The sequence below is a fragment of the Epinephelus fuscoguttatus genome, linkage group LG16, assembly GCF_011397635.1.
Source record: "Epinephelus fuscoguttatus linkage group LG16, E.fuscoguttatus.final_Chr_v1".
Taxonomy (NCBI): Eukaryota; Metazoa; Chordata; class Actinopteri; order Perciformes; family Serranidae; genus Epinephelus; species Epinephelus fuscoguttatus.
Genome location: NC_064767.1, coordinates 31,036,570 through 31,057,927, shown reverse-complemented (window position 1 = coordinate 31,057,927; position 21,358 = coordinate 31,036,570). Strand labels below are relative to the sequence as shown.

Below are 21,358 nucleotides of genomic sequence, written 5' to 3'. Positions count from 1 at the left end.
AGCTACTTAAAAGAGACAGCAAACTAGCTCAACGACATGGCCAATCACAATATGATGCTGCATATATTAAAGTGTGTGGACTTTGAACTAATGACTGAGGAGGAATCTGGACCTTGGGAACACTGGTCCGGGGTGTACTCCACCTCTCGTCCAATGTCAGCTGGAATAGGCTCCAGCCCTTCCGAGATCCTTAACAGGATAAGCGGTTATGGATAATGAATGAATGAATGTCACAAGAACCTTTTGCAGTTTATGCAGTTTTTGCTTGTTTATGGTCAAATTTAAACACAGAGAAAGCAAAAGTCTGGTGAAAGTTAATTAAAAGATAGTTAAGATAAGAAAGCTGGAATGCCAAAATTAAACTTGGAAGTGTGAGTTTATAATGTTTTTGTTTGGAGAAATATGACAGGAATTACTCATTAATTTAATCAGAAAAAACTATAGTGACAGTCAGTGACATTGGTACAAACTTACAGATACTGATTAAAGAATGTCACATTTAAAGAGAAACAAACTGACATGCAGGTGCGCGCGCACACACACACACACACACACACACACACACACACACATAAACATACTGTATAGAAAGCTGTGCATACACACTTTGGTACAAAGACAGATCAGTTTCTCTCCCCCTGCCTGTTTGCCACAAAGCAGAAAGCAGAGGGAGGAGTGGAGTGTGGTGACATGCTGCAGCAGATGGCTCATCTCCTCCTCCTCATCCTCCTCCTCTCTTCCTCTCATTCCTCTGCCACCTGTGGAGGAGGACACACACTCTTCAGAACCGTCCGCCCTCCCCGAAATCAAGGATGCAGGTCATTTATCATGAAAGGAGCAGGTCACCTCAAATTAAAGTTTGTTGTGCGAGTGCATGATTCTTCTTGTGGGTTCTGCACATCACTCCGTTCTTGTCAGACTGAATGAGTCTGAAAGTCACAGTGACACCGATGGGAGTTTGTCTTTGTGAGCAAATTACCCGTAAGAACATCTCTGATGATTGCAGGCATCTTCAATTTTATTTCTTTTTTTCCCATGCAAATTAAAAGTTCCTGTGTTTTGCAGAAACTCTCTGTGAAAATGAAACTCCAGTTCTAAACTTGTATTATTATCATCATTATTATTTTAGTTAGAGTAATTATATATTACTCTACATATTAATACAGAAATGTTTATTACCTCATATGTGTATATGTTGTGTGACAAATTTCTCAGCCCTCTTAAATAAGACAAAAAGTGTTTGGAACAAAAGAAGATGTGCAGAACTTGTATGCAGTGACATGGTCAAGACAGGAACTTTTTTTAAAAATCTAAGTCTTTATTTCTATTTAATGCAGATGTCTCACAGTGCACAGTCTTCTCTTCACACTCTTCTTCTTGTTTTGTTTCAGAGCCGGCCAAAGCCATGCATCGGCTTCACTTCTCTCCGGCTGAGTTGACATCGTGACAGGCCTTGAGAGGCAAGGATACACAGTGTCCTTATTCTGTCACCTTCCCCCATTGGCTTTGACTGGCCCCAACACATGCATTCAAGCCCCTACAGCACAGCCAATAAATCACTGTCTTCTGATACAATGCAAGAGAAAGTTTGCTCAAGGAGCTCGGCACAGGCATTATCAGTGTTTGGTCCCGATCTATTTTGGTCCTCTCCTTTTCAGTCGCTGGATGTTTGACATAAAAGGATAGATATGCTGGTGGATCAAACTGTGATGTAAACCGTGAAGTTTTTCACTGCATTAATGGTTTGGATAAAAATCAAACTGATCTGGATTTGTGTGTCAGCTCCTTCTACGGCATATCATTCACAGATGCTCACTCTCACTTCTGAGGAGTGTGTCCACACAATTATTCACGTTACCCACTTACTCACTCATTGTTCATCACGACCTTTGTCACGTAACTTTGAGATGTGACACTTCATATTCTTCTTCAGACCATCCCTGGAGAGGCATTATGGCTGATGCATGTTCCCCCGAGTACATGTGTCCTCCTCAAAGAGTCACCCATTAATCTCTGAGCACTTCCTATCAATGCAAACCGTCCCCATATCTTTGGCTCTCTCAATCAACCTCATAATATCTGCGGTGACAAATTGACAGAGCTGCAGAATGACCTTACATCATTTTACAGTGCTATGCATCCATGGATGAACTATGAGACAATGGGCCCCCGTAGTCTCTTTTTGGTCATTCTGCATCTCTTTTTGGTCATTTCTTTCTCTCTTTATAGTTGTTTTGTGTCTGTTTGTGGTCGTGTTGTAACTCTCTCCCTCTTTTGGTCATTTTATTGTGTCTTTGTACTTGTTTTTCTGTCTTTGTGTAGTCATTTTGCATCTGTTTCTAATTGCTTTGCATCTCCTCTTGGTTGATTTGTATTTTTTTGAAGTATTTTTCTGTCCCTTTGTAATTATTTTGCGTTGCTTTGTAGATGTTTATTTTGCATATTTGCATATTTTGCACTGTGAATATTTTGTGACTCCTCTGTAATTAAGCATCCATCTGTTCAATTTGTTTCTCTTTGTGGTTGCTTTAAGTGTCTTTGGTATCATTTTGTGTTTCTTCTGTATCATATCATCTATTTGTGGTAATTTTGCACCTTTGTAGTCATTTTGCATCTCTTTGTAGTCGTTTTGCATCTCTTTGTGGTCGTTTTGCATCTCTTTGTGGTCATTTTGTGTCTCAGTGGTCATTTTGTATCTCTATGTAGTCATTTTGTGTCTCTGTATGGTAGCTTTGTATTTCTTTGAAGTAATTTTGTGTCTCTTTGTGGTCGTTTTGCATCTCTTTGTAGTCAATTTGTGTCTCTGTATGGTAGCTTTGTATTTATTTGAAGTAATTTTGTGTCTCTTTGTGGTCGTTTTGCATCTCTTTGTAGTCATTTTGTATCTCTGTAATTGTTTTGCATCATTTTGTAGTCATTTTAGGTTTCTTCTGTAATGTGTCATCTATTTGTGGTCATTTTACGTCTCTTTGTAGTCTTTTTGTGTCCTTTTGTAATTGTTTTGCATAGCTTTGTACTTGTTTTGTGGTTTATTTTGACATCACTGTGATCTTTATGTGTCTCTTCATAGTCATTTTGTGTCTCTGTGGTCATTTGGTATCTCTTTGTAGTTGTTTTGCATCTCTTTGTAGTCAATATGTGTCATTTTGTAGTTGTTTTGTGCTTTTTATTTAATGTATCATCTATTTTTGGAAATTTAGCATCTGTTTGTGGTTGTTTTGCATCTTTTTGTAGTAATTTTGCATCTCTTTGTGGTCATTTTGCATCCCTGTGTTCATTTTGTGTCCCTTCTGTAATTGTGTATCTATTTGTGGTCATTTTTGTTTCTTTTTGGTTGATTTAGGATTCTTTGTAGTCCATGTGTGTCTCTTTACTGTAGGTTTTTGTTTTCATCTCCTCGAGTTGACCTTTGCATCTCATTTCAGTTGCTTTGCATCTCTTTTTGTCATTTCTTTTCTCTTGGGTTGTTTTGTTTCTCTTTATAGCCATTTGTTGACTTTCCAACAAGAAATTGTTAGCAGTCAATTTCATCAGAGTCTCTAGTCCAGGGCCACCTTGCTCCCTTGGGCCCCAGGACCTGTGCCAGTAGGTAATCCATCCATGACTTTATCCCAGTGCACATGCTTGTTAAAAGGTCAGGAGGGAGGCTGCGACACTGCAAGCCACAGAATGAATGAGTCCTGGCTGGCATATACCATCAAGGTGTCAATATAAAGCTCCTGTGCCATGATGGATCTGGCTGAGTTAAAAGAATGGGCGTCAGACTGTAATGATTGAAGGCTTTTGGCGCTGAAATGTCACTGGGAGAAAACTGGGGATTGGAAATGATTGCATAGGTAGAAATGAAAACTGATTGGATGGCAAAATACATTTTTGTCAGCAAATCAAGCACTTTTATGCAAATTCCTGCAAGCAATTTTTCATATATTCACACATCTGTCATCTCAGTCAGACCTCAGACATCAAGCACGCAAAAAAAAAGTGCTTGCCAGACTGCGAGGAGCCAAAGGCTGTGATTTGCATAGAAAATGGTCACATGTGATTGGCTGAAAGTGACGAATAAACAAATAAGTTAGATCTGAGGCTTTAGAGTTGGACCTCAGCAAAAACAATTTCTCTGAGCGAGATTGAAATTTGGACAGTAATGAGTTAAAAAAAAACTGTCAAGTCATTGCTCCACCAAATATTTAGCCTGTGTAGAGCAACAACAAGTATTGCAGTGTCTGATAACTGGCTGGCACTCCCTTGTAACTTTGTTTTAATTTGTTTTTTTGTTTCTTTTAGTTTTACGCATATTAGAAAAGTCAATGGGCTGTTTTACTGGAGAAGGATAAAAAAAGGCAGGCAACGTAGATGGTTTGTTGCAATGGGGTTAGAGTAGTTTTTTTTGATCAGCCACACCTTTTTGTTTACCTGCTCTCTCTTTTGTCTTTCATATACACACACACAAAGAACATGACTGCAAAACATTTTACTTTTTTCAGTACACGTTTCCTTAACTTGCCTAAAGAGGATTTGTATTATGCAACACTTTCTCTAATTTTAAACACATTTTACATTTTATTAATATAAAATTGAGCTCAAAAGGAACATTAAATGTTAAGGTATGGCAGTTTTTCAAACCTGAGACTCTAGCTCTGTCCTCTCTTTCAGTCTGTTCTTTTGAGCAACACAACTCACAGGTGTCCTTTAGCTAACACAGTTACTACATGCTTCAAGCTATTTTTAAACATCCTTAAACATCCACTCATCTGTATTTCTAAGTACAATGACTCAGTTACTGTGCTCAAGTACAGTTTTAAGGTGTTTGTGTATATCTTCATTTTATGCTACAACTCTGCAGCATCTCAGAAGGAAATGTTGTAATTTCCAGTCCACTCCATTTATTTGACAGTCGTTTGTTACTTTGTATGTAATGGTTTTACACACAAAACATAGGATAAGCTTAAATGGTATTATGTATCATTATACATTACCCAGAAGTGGTGCCATAATGAACTCCAACTTGCATAACAATCCAATCTAATGTATGATAACACTCACACTACTTAAAGCCTTTGGAAACACAGCTTGAAATAGTAAAAATGCATATATTATATCAAAGTTGAGTGTCTCATTAATCATCCACAAAAGTCTGAGTGAAAATAACCATTAATGACTATTAGAAAACATGGTTTAAAAACAGCTCATTTTGCTGTTTAGATCACTTGCCAGGACAGAGTGGGCGTGGCAGATAACGCTCTGATTGACAGCTCCCTCGTTTTGATTGACATCTCCCTGGCTCAGCAATGGCTGCCACAAATTTAATCCAGCCGTACATGTTTGAGCCCTCTGATGATTCAGAGGACGAAGCAGAAGCTGAAAATGATTCCTTTCAGGTGGTCACTGAATGGTAAGTTTGAAAATGTTTTGTGATTCATATTAATGTTACTTCGTAGACTAGTTAGCATAACTTTTACATGCAATGTTACAGCCAGGCTCCACCGGCTGCAAACGTACAGCGTAGCGTCGCGGCATATTCATTTGGGCTCCACTGACTGCATATGGAAGCGACACGTAGAGAAGCCAGCGGGGTTGTTTACCGTTTGCTGAGCCGAGAGGCTGCATGAAATGTTAAAGCATTTTCCACGTTATTACATATATTTGAGTTATCTACAAGTTTACTGTACTGTTTGTTATCTACTCGCTTTCAAATGTCCGCCACAGACACAGTGTCACGGATATACAATAGAAGAGCCGCGTAAAATAGAGCTGTCGCGCCGCTCCCGTTGCTGGTGGAGCTGCTGTAATTGATTAACAGGAGGGCGAGCTGCTACGGGACTCACGCTGCAAACATGCCCGGTTGAGCCTGGCCGTTAGCTGAGATGAATGACAACGGGAGGCTAGCGCTTTGCCTTTCTTCATTGAGATACGTTTTCATTGAAAACATAAATCTGCTCCGTTTTTCTGATAATAGCCTTTTTCATTCAAACACATCCAGTCTTAATAGATTAAATATGTCTTTACTCTGACACACACACCGACCGTCAAAGCGGGAGAGACCGGTGCCAGCCGGCCGTCTCTCTCGATTTAGCTGGAGCAGAAAGGTTTTGTTGCGCTGCTACTGGGGGGCGGGATGAGACAACTGACTGATGATTTATGATTGGTTTGGAATTTATTGCGTAATAAATCTCAGAGATAACCATGGCCAAATCAAACCCAATTTCAAGAATGTACAAAAACTTAAAAGACAGATATTTCGAATTTGGATGGAAACAGATTTCTAATTGTTTTACATGTTTAATATTATGTACATAAGACCCTAAATTACATAGTTAGAAGGCTATTGTGGATTTGGGTTTCCAGAGGCTTTAAGTCAATTTAGCTGACAATATTTTTGTAGCTGGACCTACATAACATTGTGAATGCAGGACTTTTACCTGTGGTGAGGTATTTTTGCACTGTGATATTTGTACTTGTCAGTTCTGCACAACCATCCCCTATTTTGTTCTTTCATTATCCATCAAAATAGCCCACTTATTACAGAAAAGACCTGGCACTTATGCATATGTCAGTAAGACCAAGAGAAGCTAGAATAACAAGACTGTAAAAGGAAGAGTTCACCCCAAAATCAGAACATATACACATACATACAGATTTTCCCTCCTGCCTGTAGTGCTACTGTACTTATCAGTTTAAACTGTTTTGGTGTGAGTTGCAAATGTTGGAAATATTGGCCATAGAGATGTCTGCCTTCTCTCCCATATAATGGAACTAGATGGCACTCGGCTTGTAATCCTTAAAGGTCTTTAAAAAACAACGGTATCCCTTTCTAGAAATCATGACCCAGTTACTCAAGATGACTCACAGACCTTGTTGTGAGCAGTTTCATGGAGGAACTGTTTCCTTTAATGTCATGTCAACCAGTTGTTCAATACTGGCAGCTCACCTGTGGTATCTTATGTTACAGCTCGTGCTGACGTGAGAACAAGCCTCTATGAGTAGATGCATGCTTCTTTCTGTGCGGTGATACTGTTGGTAGGTGTAGTATCGTAGAAAGAAAATAGTTCCTACATGAAACTGCTCACAACAAGGTTTGTGGATTGTCTTGAGTAACTAGGTCATGACTTCTGAAAAGAAAAATTACTATTACGTTTTTTCAAATGTATTTTTTTTTTCTTTTGGTGCTTTGAGCACCACAAGCTGAGTGCCATCCATTTCCATTATATTGGAGAGAAGGCAGACATCTCTACTGCTGGTATCTCCAACACTCTGCAACTCAGACCAAAAATCTAAACTGATAAATAGCACTACAGGTAAGAGGAAACATGTATTTTTGATTTTGGGGTGAACTGTCCCTTTAACACTCTTGTTATTCTAGCTTCTCTTGGTCTTACCAGTAAAGCCCATGCAGAAGGGCCATGTCTTTTTCTTTCAAGAGTTGGCTATTTTGATGGAGACTAAAAGAATGAAATAGGGGTGGGTGACCTGATGATCTGGCAACCCTCAAGGTGTGCAGAACTGACAAGTACAGATATCACAGTGAAAAAATACTCACTGTGGGGTGAACTGTCCATTTAAAATTGGTCGGGCAATTCAGTAACACCGTATTATTTGTGGAAACACATCCCTACCGTCATACAAATCAACACCTATGGTTTGTTGTTTTATCCCAAACACTGAATGTTAAAGTCTGTAATGAGCCTGAAAATGTCTGTGAAGTCTGTGCCTGTGCTCTCTAAATCAATTTCTGCATTACAAATAGTAATTAGCTGAGTTCACTGAGGTTAAGTGTTGAATACTCCAGTATAATCAGTTATATTGTTAGGCATTCACAGCCACCTCCTACAATTCACACAGATAAAGTAACTAAGAGAAAAGACGGTTTCACTCAATAATGTGTGATAATACCATGCTAACGCATTGCTCCATAGGGAATGAAAGGGAAGACTTTGGAGCACATAGTGTGACTTAATTCTTTGCTTTTCAGCTTTACAAACAGTTAAAGACCAAAACAACAATGTGTGAATTCTTAAATTGAGTGCTACAGCCTTTTAATCCCTTTACACTGGTGAATATTTAATGTGGAAGTAGAAAAAGATCTCATTTGCACTTGAAAAACAATTAGGAAAAAGGGAGCAGGACAAATGTAAATTCATTGAGGTCAGCTTGATGGGTTTTTTTTCACTCTGGAGAGATCTCCTATTTTTTGGGAAGAATTCATGCCCACTTTTAAAGGGAAAACATCAGATAACCCAGGAGACCAGGGTGCTGGAGCTTGCTCCATCTGGTTAACAGGGCAACTCAGAGCCTTTAGAGTTTGTTTTGTGTTAGTGAGAGAAACACAGCAGGAGAAAAAAGAAAGACAGAGACCAAGAGGGAGAGAGAAGACAGGGTGGTGGGAGGAGGCCCGGGTCGAGTCCTCAAAGTGCCGGACTGTTCTACTTAAAGATCTTTAAATAGGGTGATTCACTAAAATGCCTCGCTCTCATCTGTCTCTGCTCTTGTTGAGGCGCCATGGGATAAAGCGGGGGGCTGAGCATCATGGGAAAGTGGGTTGGGGTGTGGACAGCAGGGCAGGTTGTGTCATCACTGGAAGAACAGACTTACCCAAATTGCCCACAGGGATCAATAAAGTTTCTTCATTAGTGGATCATTGTCCTACAGAGCCACCGTACGGAAAAATAAGGACACAAATCTCGAGAAGCAACTGTCATACATAAAACATAAGGCAAAGTCAAAGCAATAAGATAATGGATGTTTTACGCACTGGAGCCAGAGTTGCTTTGAATGCCAAGACCTATTCATGTGGTTAGCGGACTCATTTACCTTCCGTCTGAATTCTTCATGATTTCCCGGTGCAGCTGATTGCCTCTAATTTCAGCCGAGCATCTGGGGAAGGGGATTCATTGTGGAAACAAGAACGGAGACTGTGGGTCTTTGGATTGCCGCATGCCAGCTAAATGATCTCCAGTGGACGTAGGCTTAAATGGAGGCTAAATGGCGACGCCGAACGCTCCTCTATCTGAAGCTCATTACCCGCCTCTCAATTCCCCAGAGACCTGGCTCAGCTTCACGTCGAGCACTTTCCTGCCAGGAGGAGGGTGATTACAACATTTTGCTCGACAAAAGCTCCCCTTCCCCCTCGCTTTTCTCATCGTTTCCTGTCTTCTCCCTCGCCCTCCCTTTCTCTCTGTGGTCACCCCCTTCCCTCTTTCTCTCTCCTCTGTGCTTTTTTCACACTCCCTCTCTCCTGCACCTCGCAGGCACCCCAGGCAATTCATACTCTGGCTGATTTGTCTTTGTGTCCTGGCTATGATTACAACACTTAGAGACAGGCAAGCCATGAATGGTATAGGAGAGTGTTTACTCGCTAACAGACAATAGTGAATAAGCAGAATTATGAATCATACACACCAGCCCAGACAACAACAACAACTACAATAATGGTAACGACTAAACAAACTGCATGGAAATCAAAAGCTGTTTGAAAGTGAATCACAGGAGAGCCGCAGAACGGCAAGCAGATGGGATAAACACTGATGTACGCACAGGGTATGATCCAGCCGGGGAGGAGAGGAGGCCTACGCATTTCTCTGCCAAGGCTCGATGTACTCGAGACCCAGATGGGCAAAGATGTCCTTTTCAGTCGTAGCTGCCAGGAACTCTTTCTAGAGTAAGGACAAACAAACAGAAAGTCAGTGACTTGTGCAGGAATGTGCAGGAATTTGTCTCAGTGACACCAGTGCAAATCCATAAATTCCCAATTTTAAGCTTCATTATTCCTGAAAATGTCCCTGCCTCAACTGTGCTTGTATTTGGACCCCTATCTCCACTGCAAGCTGTCAATATCAATTTAGGATTTTATCCACCCAGTTTGTGCCAAGGCTCAAACATGCAGAGACTGTGCAGATTTACATTTGACCGCCCACCTCCCTTCCAACCCATAAACACTCTAACCTTGCTCTAAGTGATTGAACTCTTCAGCGGATGAGTATTTTCCCTGACAAATCACGACAGGGCTATTAACTGCTGGCCGTCTACCAACGCCACGTGATGGGTTATGTCTCTATAGGAGTGGTGACGAGGCCTGACTCACCTTGAGAGCGAGACAGCCCGGAGAGAGAGAGGGCTGTGATTCTGACACATCCTGCCTTCAAGTGCTAAACTAGACCTGACACGTTGCGAAGAGATGGCAGAAAAACCAAGAGCATGCCTTCTCACACTGCCAGCCGAAGGCAGAGATAACTGAAAGCAACTAGTCGGCACCCAGGAGAGGCAAAAACACTACAAGGCACGTCTCCCAACATACTGGCTTCTTATTTATAATGCAAATGACAGGTTAGCCATGTGGCAGGGAGGTTTGGGTGCACACTGCATGAAGCTCGATTCATATCATAGATCTCCTTAACCACTTTATTTGGAAGGAAAAGTGAGAGCTAGGGTTGGGTATCATGTAAAAAAATACAATACCAGTACAAATACTATTGCAGCATAAACAAGACTTAAATTAAGAAAGGCTCAGACTTAGAGTTGCACATTTGAGGGTCTTTTAATCTCAAGAGAAAGCCAAAGAATTGGAACATCATGACAATTTATAGTGTGTGACAAACAAGCATTGTAGGTACTTCCCATTACTACACTTGCTATTCCAAGTGTTATTTCCTGCCATTCTGACAACCAGCTCTAAGAACAATTGCTTCTCCTCACATAACCAAATGTGGTCAGAATCATGTCAGATCATTCAGCTGTACCCTTAATGTGATACTGATTCCAACTGAGCACTTCTTTGATGCCTTTTCTTTTGATACCCATCATGTGAAGCGAAGCATTCAGTTGTTAAAATGCCACCAGATGCCACAGGTGTGTAGTATAGCTATGCTTCTGAATGATTTGATGGCATCTCGACATGCTGAACTGCCGGCTTCGTCAACTACCCACGCTTGACTTCGCCACTTCATAGACTGCATAGGTTGTAGCTGCTGTGGTAGTGGGCCAGTCACATGCATTAAAGAACACCTGCAGTGATTTGTTAAGCAAAACCATACAAATAGTCTTTTTTATTTTTCTGAATCTGGGTACAAAAAGGGTTGAATGCAAGTATTGTTTGACTGAAGAAGTTTTGGTACTACTTGGTACTGGGTTATTTCGGTCAATACCTTTTTAATCCCTTTGTTTTTAATAGTTATTGCATTTTAATGCCTCTGTGCAAGTGAGAGCCATGGCTGGAGGCATTATGTCTTTTGGTTGTCTGTACATACATTCATATGTCTATCCATCCCATTCTTGTGAATGCAATATCACAAGAACAAATCTCCTCAAATTTGGCCCAAATGTCCACTTGAGCTTGATAATAAACTGAATAGATCTTTTTCATCAAAGGTCACTGTGACCTCACGTCCATCCCATTCTTATAAACGCAATATCTCAAGAATGCCTTGAGGGTTTTTCATCAATTTTGTCACAAACATGCTTGGACTCAACGATGAACTGATTAGAATTTGGTGCTCAAAGGTCGGAGGTCACTGTGATCTTCAAAACACATTTTTTGGCCACACTAATTATGACAAGATTTGACACAAATTTCTAATAGGAACCACCAACACGAAACAGTGAAGTAATGACATTAAATCCAACAGGTCAAAGGTCAACATCATAATGTTCTGCTAAAATACTTTTCTGGCAATCATTGAAAGCCATAACTCTGGAACAGAAGGGGAGACATTAGGTCAGATACTGAACTGGTGACACCAATCTCAGGTGCGCACCTTGAAACTGTGCTGATTGTGTAAATCTTCTGTGCTGCTGGGTTGAAGATGTGTGTGGAGCACTCATGTTTAAAAACTGTAGCGTCTTTGCAACAACATCCACATATGAAGCTGTGTCTACTGTAGTGGCTACATATGAGTCTGAACAGATATGGATGTAAATTGCAACTGCAACGTGACAGGTTCTTGTAGTAAGTATTATACTGCAATGATTACAGTAAACTTATGTAACTTAGCCCAAATTTGCACCCTAAAAGTCTCGCTGCATTAGCTGCTAGCAGTTCCTGCTTGCACTCAGTGTATTGCAATTAAGTGACTTACAGTCAGCTTTCTCCAATATGACTTCTTAGATGTCACGTAACTTGATTTCTGTAATCAGGCTGGGGAATTAGAGTCTGGTTTCCCTGAGTCGATTTCTCCTGGAGGATGCCAGTTTCTCTGCCATATGTACAAGTAACCAAAGGTACAAGGGTTCTAATCGGCTTTTAACAGTGAGTGGATTAAAGGAGAGATGATTATATGGAGTGATGCATCATTGTATTTAAAAACCTCCAAGTTCAACTGAAGCTAATGTAAACTGAATGTAAAATTATTCTCCATTTACCTGCATAACCTGGTTTCTCTGAGTAACCTAGTTACTCTAGTGCATGTAAATTTATTGACCATAACCACAGTACAGACTATCAATTCATTACATTTAATTCTTAAGAAAACATGTAAACACAAATGGTTTTTAGGCAAGAATTAAAGTTATAAAGAGTGGCTTTTTATGATTTATTGGCAGAAGTTACAGATTTTGGGTGTTTCTGTGTGATGTCTGTGTGAAGTGCCAATTTTGAGGGAAATTGCATTAATTAGGTTCAAAGGGTAATATCTTGTTCCTACTTAGATATGTGTACAGAGACAAGTCAACCAGAAGTCCATTCATTCCTAGACTTTAGACTCATATGTCTTTTGATGAAATATTTCACAACAAATGCTACGTAACTGGCAGGCCAACATCTTCATGTATTTGTTGCCATGCAATATTGGTCCTGTTTTTGTCCCAGTTATGTTCCAAGCTCATATTCCAAACTATTAGATAGCAAAAAACTGACAAATTTAGCTTCTCCTCCATGGCTACAAGGCGTTTCTATCAGGTCTTTATACATCTATAAAGAAATGCACTTCCTTGCATTGAACACTAGGGGCATCATCTGCATATTTATGGATCTACACTAGTCACATACGTAAGTTGAAACAAGGTGTAAAACTTCTCACCCCACTTACTTGTTGTAATACCGTGGGAATGATAGAAATGATGGAAGAAAACTACAAAAATAAGACCCCAGTTGGAAAAAACCATTATAATCCTTTAAGGGCCACTTCTGAAAATCTGTGGACTCTGAGGTTAGTTCTCTTTCTAACTCTCATTTTCTCTTCCAAACAAAAACGTTTAATCAGTGCTGTCCAGAGAAATATTATCGCTATTTCACAAAAAAACTGTGTATTGTTAGTGAAACAGTATTATATTTGACTGAAACCATCCAGAGGCCCATTATATGGTCCACCACTGCTTGTATTTTTCACCGTGCTCATAACCCTGAACCCATTTATTGCACTCACCACTCAAAACACATGAAATGCGGACACAGATCGCTACAATTTATGATGCGGCAAGCTATACTGTATTAAACATGCGGGTGATAAAAAGTGGAGGCAGGGATGGGGGAGGTATGAAAGTGAAAAGCAAAGAGAGGAGACTGCTGGACAAGGCTGATGCGATTTGGAGTAAATCCACGTTTCCAACAACACATGGCACGGCTTATCGTTCAGAGGAAACAGAGGACAACTCAGGAGATCCAACTAAAGGAAAAAACACAGGGTAGAGATGAGATTCTCAACATTACCAATTTAGCCATTGTCCTGGATCAGGGCTAAAGCCATCTCTCCGCTGCACTGTCCACTTTCCTCAATTCCTACAATCCTTATGTGCCCTCAGGGAGCCGCTGCTTTATTTACTTAGCACAACACAGTGTGGGCTCTGAGAGAAAAATCCACAAACCTTATGTACCTCTGAATCCTCCCCTGTAGGCAAACACAGGGAAACTTTACTTGAAATGGCAAAAGCAGCTTTTTTGGCATATCAAAAGGAGCTTAGAGTTTAAGAACAGAGCAACGGTTAATTAGAAGGAGAGGTTATCTGACTGAGACACACAGGTTCTCAGTGACTGGCAAGCCATCAGCACCACAAGCCAGATAGGAAGCCGCGTGTGTTAGCGCAAGCCAGTGTCCTTGACTTAATAAGCCGCTAATCAGCTACATGTTTCTCTGTCCGCCGCGTAATGACATCCCTCGTGGACGTGAACACATATCAGTTCCTGCAAAACATCTGCCCCTTCTCTGCTGCCCGTCATCCTCTCTCTGCCACCCGGCCCACTGCTTGATGGATGGAGCTGATGGACATGGCTGCCTGCCCGGCTCTGGCCCGACTCAACTGACACATCAAAGAGAGAGAGGGAGAGAGAGACAAAGAGACAGAGGGAAAACCTGGATCGCTGTTCAACACTATCCTGCCAGCAAGCATTTGAAGGACAGAAACATGGAGGAAGCTCCATATCAACCCAAAAGACCAGAACCACTACAGAAAATATACACACAATACTGGCCCGACGTCTGAATGATGAATATGCACACTAAAATAATACTAGAAAACAGCAGAATCAGTTGATCTTTTGTTATTAGCTTTTCATTTGAACTTGTCAGGTTCACATTATTTTAGAGCTCCATTTTAGAAACTCCACTCATGACTCTTCTGACGTGCAGTCCTGGAAAGTGAAATGAGCTGAATGAATGTCCTGCTGAGTGCTCACTAATGTGATCAAATTTACTTTCTAAAGAAACATGGTGAGCATATTGGCTTATTTCCAAGCTGCAGCTTCCAGGCCTGAAAAATAAAGCCAGAGCAAAATTGCCAAAAACTGCAGATCCTCTGATGGCCACTTGAGGCTTGCTCCAAAAGCCAGTCAATCCCCATAGAGCCCCATTTTAAAATGCCAAAATTTACAGCAGAAATAAATGTTTACAGCCCACCACAAAATGCAAACAAACAAACAAAAACGTATTTGGTCTCCATAGATAATTTCCCCACTTTATGACAATTGTATGGTGGGGGTGATTTTTTTTTATATAACTCACTCATTTAAATTTTGATTAATGCTCAGAGTTATACATAATTAAGGGCGTGGCCTCTTTGAGTGACGTGCTGTCTCTGGATAGTGTCATCGAGCTCTCAGTCAGATCCACCCCTCGCTCCTCCACAACTACACCCTCTTGTTGAAATGTGGTCACTTCTGGCTCCAAAAATCCAAGATGGCGACAGCCTAAATGCTAAACTTGCAGCTTCAAAATGGGAATCCACAAACCAATGGATGATGATGATGATGGATAGTCTATGCTTATTTTCTATGTATTCAACACTCACTTCAAAGTCTTCTCTACCCTAGTATGAACAAAAATCACAAAGGAAATGTATTTAGCTCTATGCACGTTAGAAGTGCAGTGTGTTAAATTAAAGGAGATCTATTTGCAAAAATGGAATCTAACATTTCTAACCATCAGTGAAATTAATAATAGTTGTGTTTTTAGTTAAGAATGAGCCCCTCATGTCTACATCTTGAGCAGGTCCTCTTTTATGGAGTTTGCCATGTTGCACCACCATGTTTCTCCAGTAGCTCAAACCAAACGTTGACTCTAGAGTGGGCCTTTTGCATTTTTTATTTTTTATTTTTGCATTTTTACCCAAAGGCCACCATAGATTTTCCAACATGTGGCAACCTCACCGCTAGATGCCAATAAATCCTACACACTGCTCCTTTAAGATGTAATTATTGTGCATGATAACTAACAACGAAGGTGACCACATCTATTGCAGTGCTAACTGTTAAAGCCAATCTACACTGAAAACATTTTCATAACCTGTCTCACAGAACAGATACGCTTCCATTTCACTAAATATATCAATCCACACTGCCCCCCGAACAGAAGTGCACAGCTGAGGCATATCGTCTTTCCCACCTGCCCTTATTATGCATCTCCAGCTGATCATTGTTACTGGCTACATCACTTATGCTAGAGGGTCAAAGGACCCACTGCACAGCTATTACGTCCACACTCTTGCCAGCTGCTCGCTAGCCATGTTAGCGGTTGTGTCAGTACAGCTGACATATCGCTGAGATATCGCTGTCAGCAGTATTCAGCTCAAGAGGGCAAAATGGAGGACAGACACGCAAGACCTCATTCAACTGGTCGTGAAATGGACAAGTTATAGAGCGTTAGCATGCTGTCACCAAAACAACTGCCATGCCCTGCACTGATGACATAGTCCTTGTTGGTGACACAGCAAGACGCATTAGCCTTTAAACTACAAAAGATATTTGGTAAATTGCGTCCCAGCCCAGTGCCACAAATGGTTTGAGTGATGTGATCACAGTGCATCTTGGTGGTTGTTAACATTTGTATTTAGCGCTCGGTGTGGACTGAATGACAGGACGCTTACAATCGCTCAAGTCTTGCTTACGTCTCACTTCCAGTGGGGATTCCCAGTTAGTGTGTGCACAATTCAAAGATTAAACAAGAAACAGAAAGAAATAATGTGATGAATTATCTTATATAAATACTGCATACTTATAGGACAGTATCAGACAGAGAGAGATATCTTTAGAAACCTAGTGAGACGAAAGAAAACAGAAGCGCGCTCAGAGAACCAAGCGAAAGGTCATGCGGAGAGGTATGCAAACACAACTTGAAATCCATGCAAATTCACTTCAGCTCTGTGGTAGTAAAATGTGTCTGAACAAAAGCCTCAGTAAGAGTGCAGTCATCTCACTTTCAATGCCGACTGTCTGCTTGGCCACAGCAGCAATAACTGTGTCAAGAACTCGAGTATTGAGGTCCGATTGAATGGCCGATGCACATAAAGCTCTCAAAGCAGTTTCAACATGTTGTATTTTCACATGTCTAACAGTAAAAGGGACATATTCAGAATAGAGTATTTTATGTCTGAGGACATTCACCTTTATATAAAGAGTCCAAGGTACACTTTTATCACTAAGGTACACTCAATGGCAGAAATAAATGTGCTGTATTTTTTTCCCCACCTGAACTTCAGGTTATCAAATCAGCTTATGTTCTCAGTCTCCTTTTTTTATTTGGACTTTCTTCTTCTCACTGACAGTTAGAAATAGATTACTTTATTGCCAAGAGATCAAGAAGAAAAATCCTTTGATTGCCTTTAAGTTAATTTGTCTTTATTGCAGCACACAGGAAAGGGCTGACAGGGGCAGAAAAAGTGGGAAGTCGATTATGCCCCTGTGTCTTCCTCCTGCAACGATTCGCCGCACACCCACACTTCCCCTGTGCTCCGGTCTGCGAGAGCTCGGATCACAGGACAGACGGAGCAACCAGAGAGGGCACAGACACCTCACTAATCACACCAGCAATTAGCGCAAGCATCATAAAGCACTGCTGCCTATAAAACAGCTATTGAGTTTAGTGTTATCGTCATTACCTATCCGTCCCCAGCTTGCTAATCAGCCCATGCACTGGGCAGAGAGGCAGACGGGTAGCAAATAATGAATTCCTAATCAGAAACAATGGGATCCTCACTCGACGTCCCTGGTGTTATGGCTCTTTGCTCCTGTGGAGGAGTAAACATTTGCAAATCAAAGTTATTTAGTTGATTAGGCTGCCCAAAGGTAATGAACAGATACAGCAAAGAGTCTGAGAGAAGTGTAATAAAAGCTCTATGTTTTTCCACTGTCCTTGTGATATTGCCAGAGTAGAACTTTGAAATGCATATTCCCATTTACACATCATTGTCATTGAATAAAGGAATCAGAATAAAGCAATGATAATTCATAACATATTTCATCAGTACATTATGCCTGTCAGAGCTGCAGAAAAACTGATTCCTGCTCATTATGAATGGTAAAGAAATGCATTATTTGTTAGCACTTTAAAAGTTTGAAGTATAAACCTATAAATTAGCATAATAGGTCCCCTTTACCTCCAGTTGTTTTATTACTTTAATATCGGCCTTCAAATGTTTTCTAGTGTACGTCCCATTCAGCTCCACATAGACAACGCTCATGTAGGCACTATTCAGGCTACATAATATAATGTCATATCACACAAGGTAACAGGATTGTGAGGAAGAGGCTGAGTGGCCACTTAGAGCTTCATTTGTTGAATAATCTGTAAATGTTTACAACACACACGCACATTCAAAACCACAGAAAAACTGGCAAAAGCATTCTAGTTTTTGCAACTATTTGTTGTTGGTATGCGGTGACAATGTCACTGAATAAATGTGAACACAGATGCACTATTTACTGAAGCAATTATTGGCATTGTTAAGTAGACCAGTGCAAACTAACAAATACAATCAACATTTTTCAGCTGCAAGGACAGAAAAATTCCAACTCTGGAACATCTCTTTGTACATTAAGTGAGAATACTTCACCTCGAGTTAAAGCAAGATGATGTAACTATTGAGAGAGGAAAAAGCATATTCAATCTCTGACATGAAAAGTTACATTCAGAAGCGATAGAACGCATTGTTCCTCCACACACTCAGCTACAGTCTCACCTTGTCTGGTATGACCATTGACTTGTCAACAAACTTTAGGTCGATAAAGACTGCTGTAAAGGACACTTGTCCTTGTCCTTTACTTGTGCTTAAAAGTATTTACAATTATCCTACGATCACACTTGGCCACAATGACCCCAGTTCAGCAAAAGCTCCATAGTCCAGTGCCATGACATCAGTGGCTACGGTTACATGATGGCTTCTCATTCGGAATGAAATGAATCTGAATGAAATCATTCAGAATTAAAGTGTTTCCAGGTAGTTTACATGGGAAATATTCATTCCGAATGAGGGTTTACATGGGAGATCAGTTCAATCGCCTTTATTCGGTTTGGGGCGGGGAAGGTTACTGATTGGACAGGGGGCGGGGCGAATGTTACGTGTTTACGTTTACCGGAAGAAAACACTGTGGTCCTCGCTCCAGATAACAAGATGCTTGACGACGCCATTATTAGTGCCTTTTTCAGGCTTGTTTTGCTTATATTCATAAAGCAGCAGTACGACAACAACCTTGTTCTGCTAATGCTTCATCTGTTGAGCAGGAGAAGGGAGGCAGAAGACCGTGCTGTGGCGAATGGAAACCGGTGAGTGCAACGAGTCCGACTGCTCTAGCTCAGCCCGTTGCTATGCAGCCTGTTGCTATGCGCGCTATATACGTCATCGCACCTGAAAGGCAAGGAAACGAGCATGCTCAGAAAGACCGGAATGAACTCAAAGAGGAATGAGTGTATACATGCACACAAAACTCTTTCATTCGGAATGACAAACGGAATAAACCACCCCCTTTAATCGGATTTAATTTTCAATCGGAATGACCATTTACATGACCACTTTTAATCGGAATGGTCGTTCATTCCAATTAAAAGTGGAATTAAACTGTCCATGTAAACGTACTGAGTGTCAGGGGTGCTCACAGTTGCTGCAAAGAAAGTTTTTACCAACCTGACAATAGGGCTGTTTGACCCTTTGTCACATGGGTTCGACTTGTATCTTTTGTACTTATAATATGTTAATCATTGACTTTCTGTACACCCATAACTGCAGTAAAGATGACACAGCAGCAAATATGTTATTTACTACAGTTACAACATAAAATCCTCCAGAATTAGTTTTTCTCCAAACTGCTCAATAGCAATAGAATACAATGTATTCATTTAAAGGCATTAGTTTTGTTTTAATCCCAGAGGACAGATGATAAAAAGTCCATTTTTAAGACAGTTTATTGACATACATGTCAACTTGGACAACTGTCCTTGCACAATGTCTCTTTGTTGCCCTTGCTATTTTAATTTGCATTTATTAGTCTATCATCTTCGTGAAGTTCATCACTGAAGTTTGGAGGCATCTTGGGAACTTGTGAAGTGTGAGAATGTCTGTCTGCCAGTCGTGTGAAGTTCCCTCTAATCTGTGGAGCCTGTAATTGTAGCTTGACTCTTCCTCATATGGACCCAAACAGAACACTCTTCTAATGATAACAATAAATTAACTTTCTCTGCTCCACTGAAGCCCATAAATAATTAATTGGTTTGTTGAAGAGGGGCTGGTTTTGCATGACCAATTTGCTTCCTGCTCCAGACAGTGTGATCGGATGCTGCTGCCTCAGCACTGCTTTCATTCTGCTCAATTAAATTGGTACATTGGCAAAATATGAGCTTTGTTTGAGACTTTTAACAGTGTTTTTAGTACTGATATGAGCATGAGTCATTTGATCGGTCACACCACCAGAGAAGCAAGCAAGTCATGGGACTGGACAGGACTATGCTGAGGTAGAGGTTTTGACCAGAAAAGAATTCCAAGATAACCTTGTAATGGTTTAAAGGTCCAGTTTGTAGAATTTAGGAAGACAGAGGCGGAAATGAAATATAATATTCAAACTATGATAATCAATATATAATCACCTGAAACTAAAAAAACATGTTTTCATTGTCTACAGACAGAGCGGATCCTCTCCCATAGAGTCCACCAAGTTGTTTCTACTGTAGCCCAAAATGGACAAACCAAACACTGGCTTTACATAGAGCCATTTGTGTTTTCACATTGACCACGGTAGGTCTAATCACTTGGCACACAGGAAAAGTTTCAGTTGGTTGCAATGTTGCAACCTTGCCACTAGATGCCACTGAATTCTACATGCTGGACCTTTAAGTAAGTTGTTTTCCCCACTGTCAGTATCTGACAATAAAGTGAGGTGTTATTAGTGATATCATTTGCTCTCATACTGTGATTATAGGCAGCCCATTCTCATTTCCAGGCTGCCAAATACCAATGCTTTTTTATGGCACTCAGCTTGTCATACTGATGTAGAAGGCACTCCTTGGTGTTTCTATGAGACTTTCGGGGCTTTCAGATAATTCAAGGATAAACCCATCCACAGCAGTATTTGATGTTCAGAGCAACTGACGTATGAGTATGAAGACCAAGAAAGTGCAGTGGAACAGCAGTGGATGGGCCATACAAAAAGAGCCTTTCATCAAGGAGACCATAGTTCGTGTCCCATGTGAAACCAAAAGTAAGTGCTGTTTTTACTTAAAGTCAGTGCTGTTTTAATGTAGCATAACTTACATTGATCTGTCACGTACTTATTACTTATGACATATTCAAGTCATGTTCAATACTTATTTTAATTGAGAACATTACTTTTTTTTTTAATCTTACCAATTATTTTGTTGCCTAGTTTTGTCACCTAAACCTAACCGCAACTGTTTGACCACTTTAATCATGTGTTACAATGAGTTTCGCCCAGTAGACAGCTGTGCGTCACATACATATGCTAAGGACTGCTTCTCATAGAGACATGACAAAGGTGTCTTTGGCATCAATATCATACACCGGGACGTGAAAAAGCATCAGTATTTGACGGCCTGGGATGAGAACATGTTGTTATAGATATATCCAGGTTGAAGTTGGATGTAAACAAGCCACCATCACTGTGATGGCACTTCGCTTTTAAACTTGCACAACAATAACACTGTAATGCTGCTTT

General features: G+C 40.5%; 1 protein-coding gene across 1 annotated transcript in view; it reads right to left on the bottom strand.

Annotated features, from left to right (window-relative positions):
* Positions 1-453: 453 nt before the first annotated feature.
* Positions 454-21,358, bottom strand: part of dntt (deoxynucleotidyltransferase, terminal) — a 121,376-nt gene continuing 100,471 nt past the window's right edge. Inside the window, exons 11-12 of the mRNA XM_049600469.1 lie at positions 9,532-9,650; positions 454-758 (exon numbers count right to left, since the gene is read on the bottom strand). Of these exons, the coding sequence (XP_049456426.1) occupies positions 9,564-9,650 (87 nt within the window). The 3' untranslated portion in view covers positions 454-758; positions 9,532-9,563. The remainder of the gene's footprint in view (positions 759-9,531; positions 9,651-21,358) is intronic.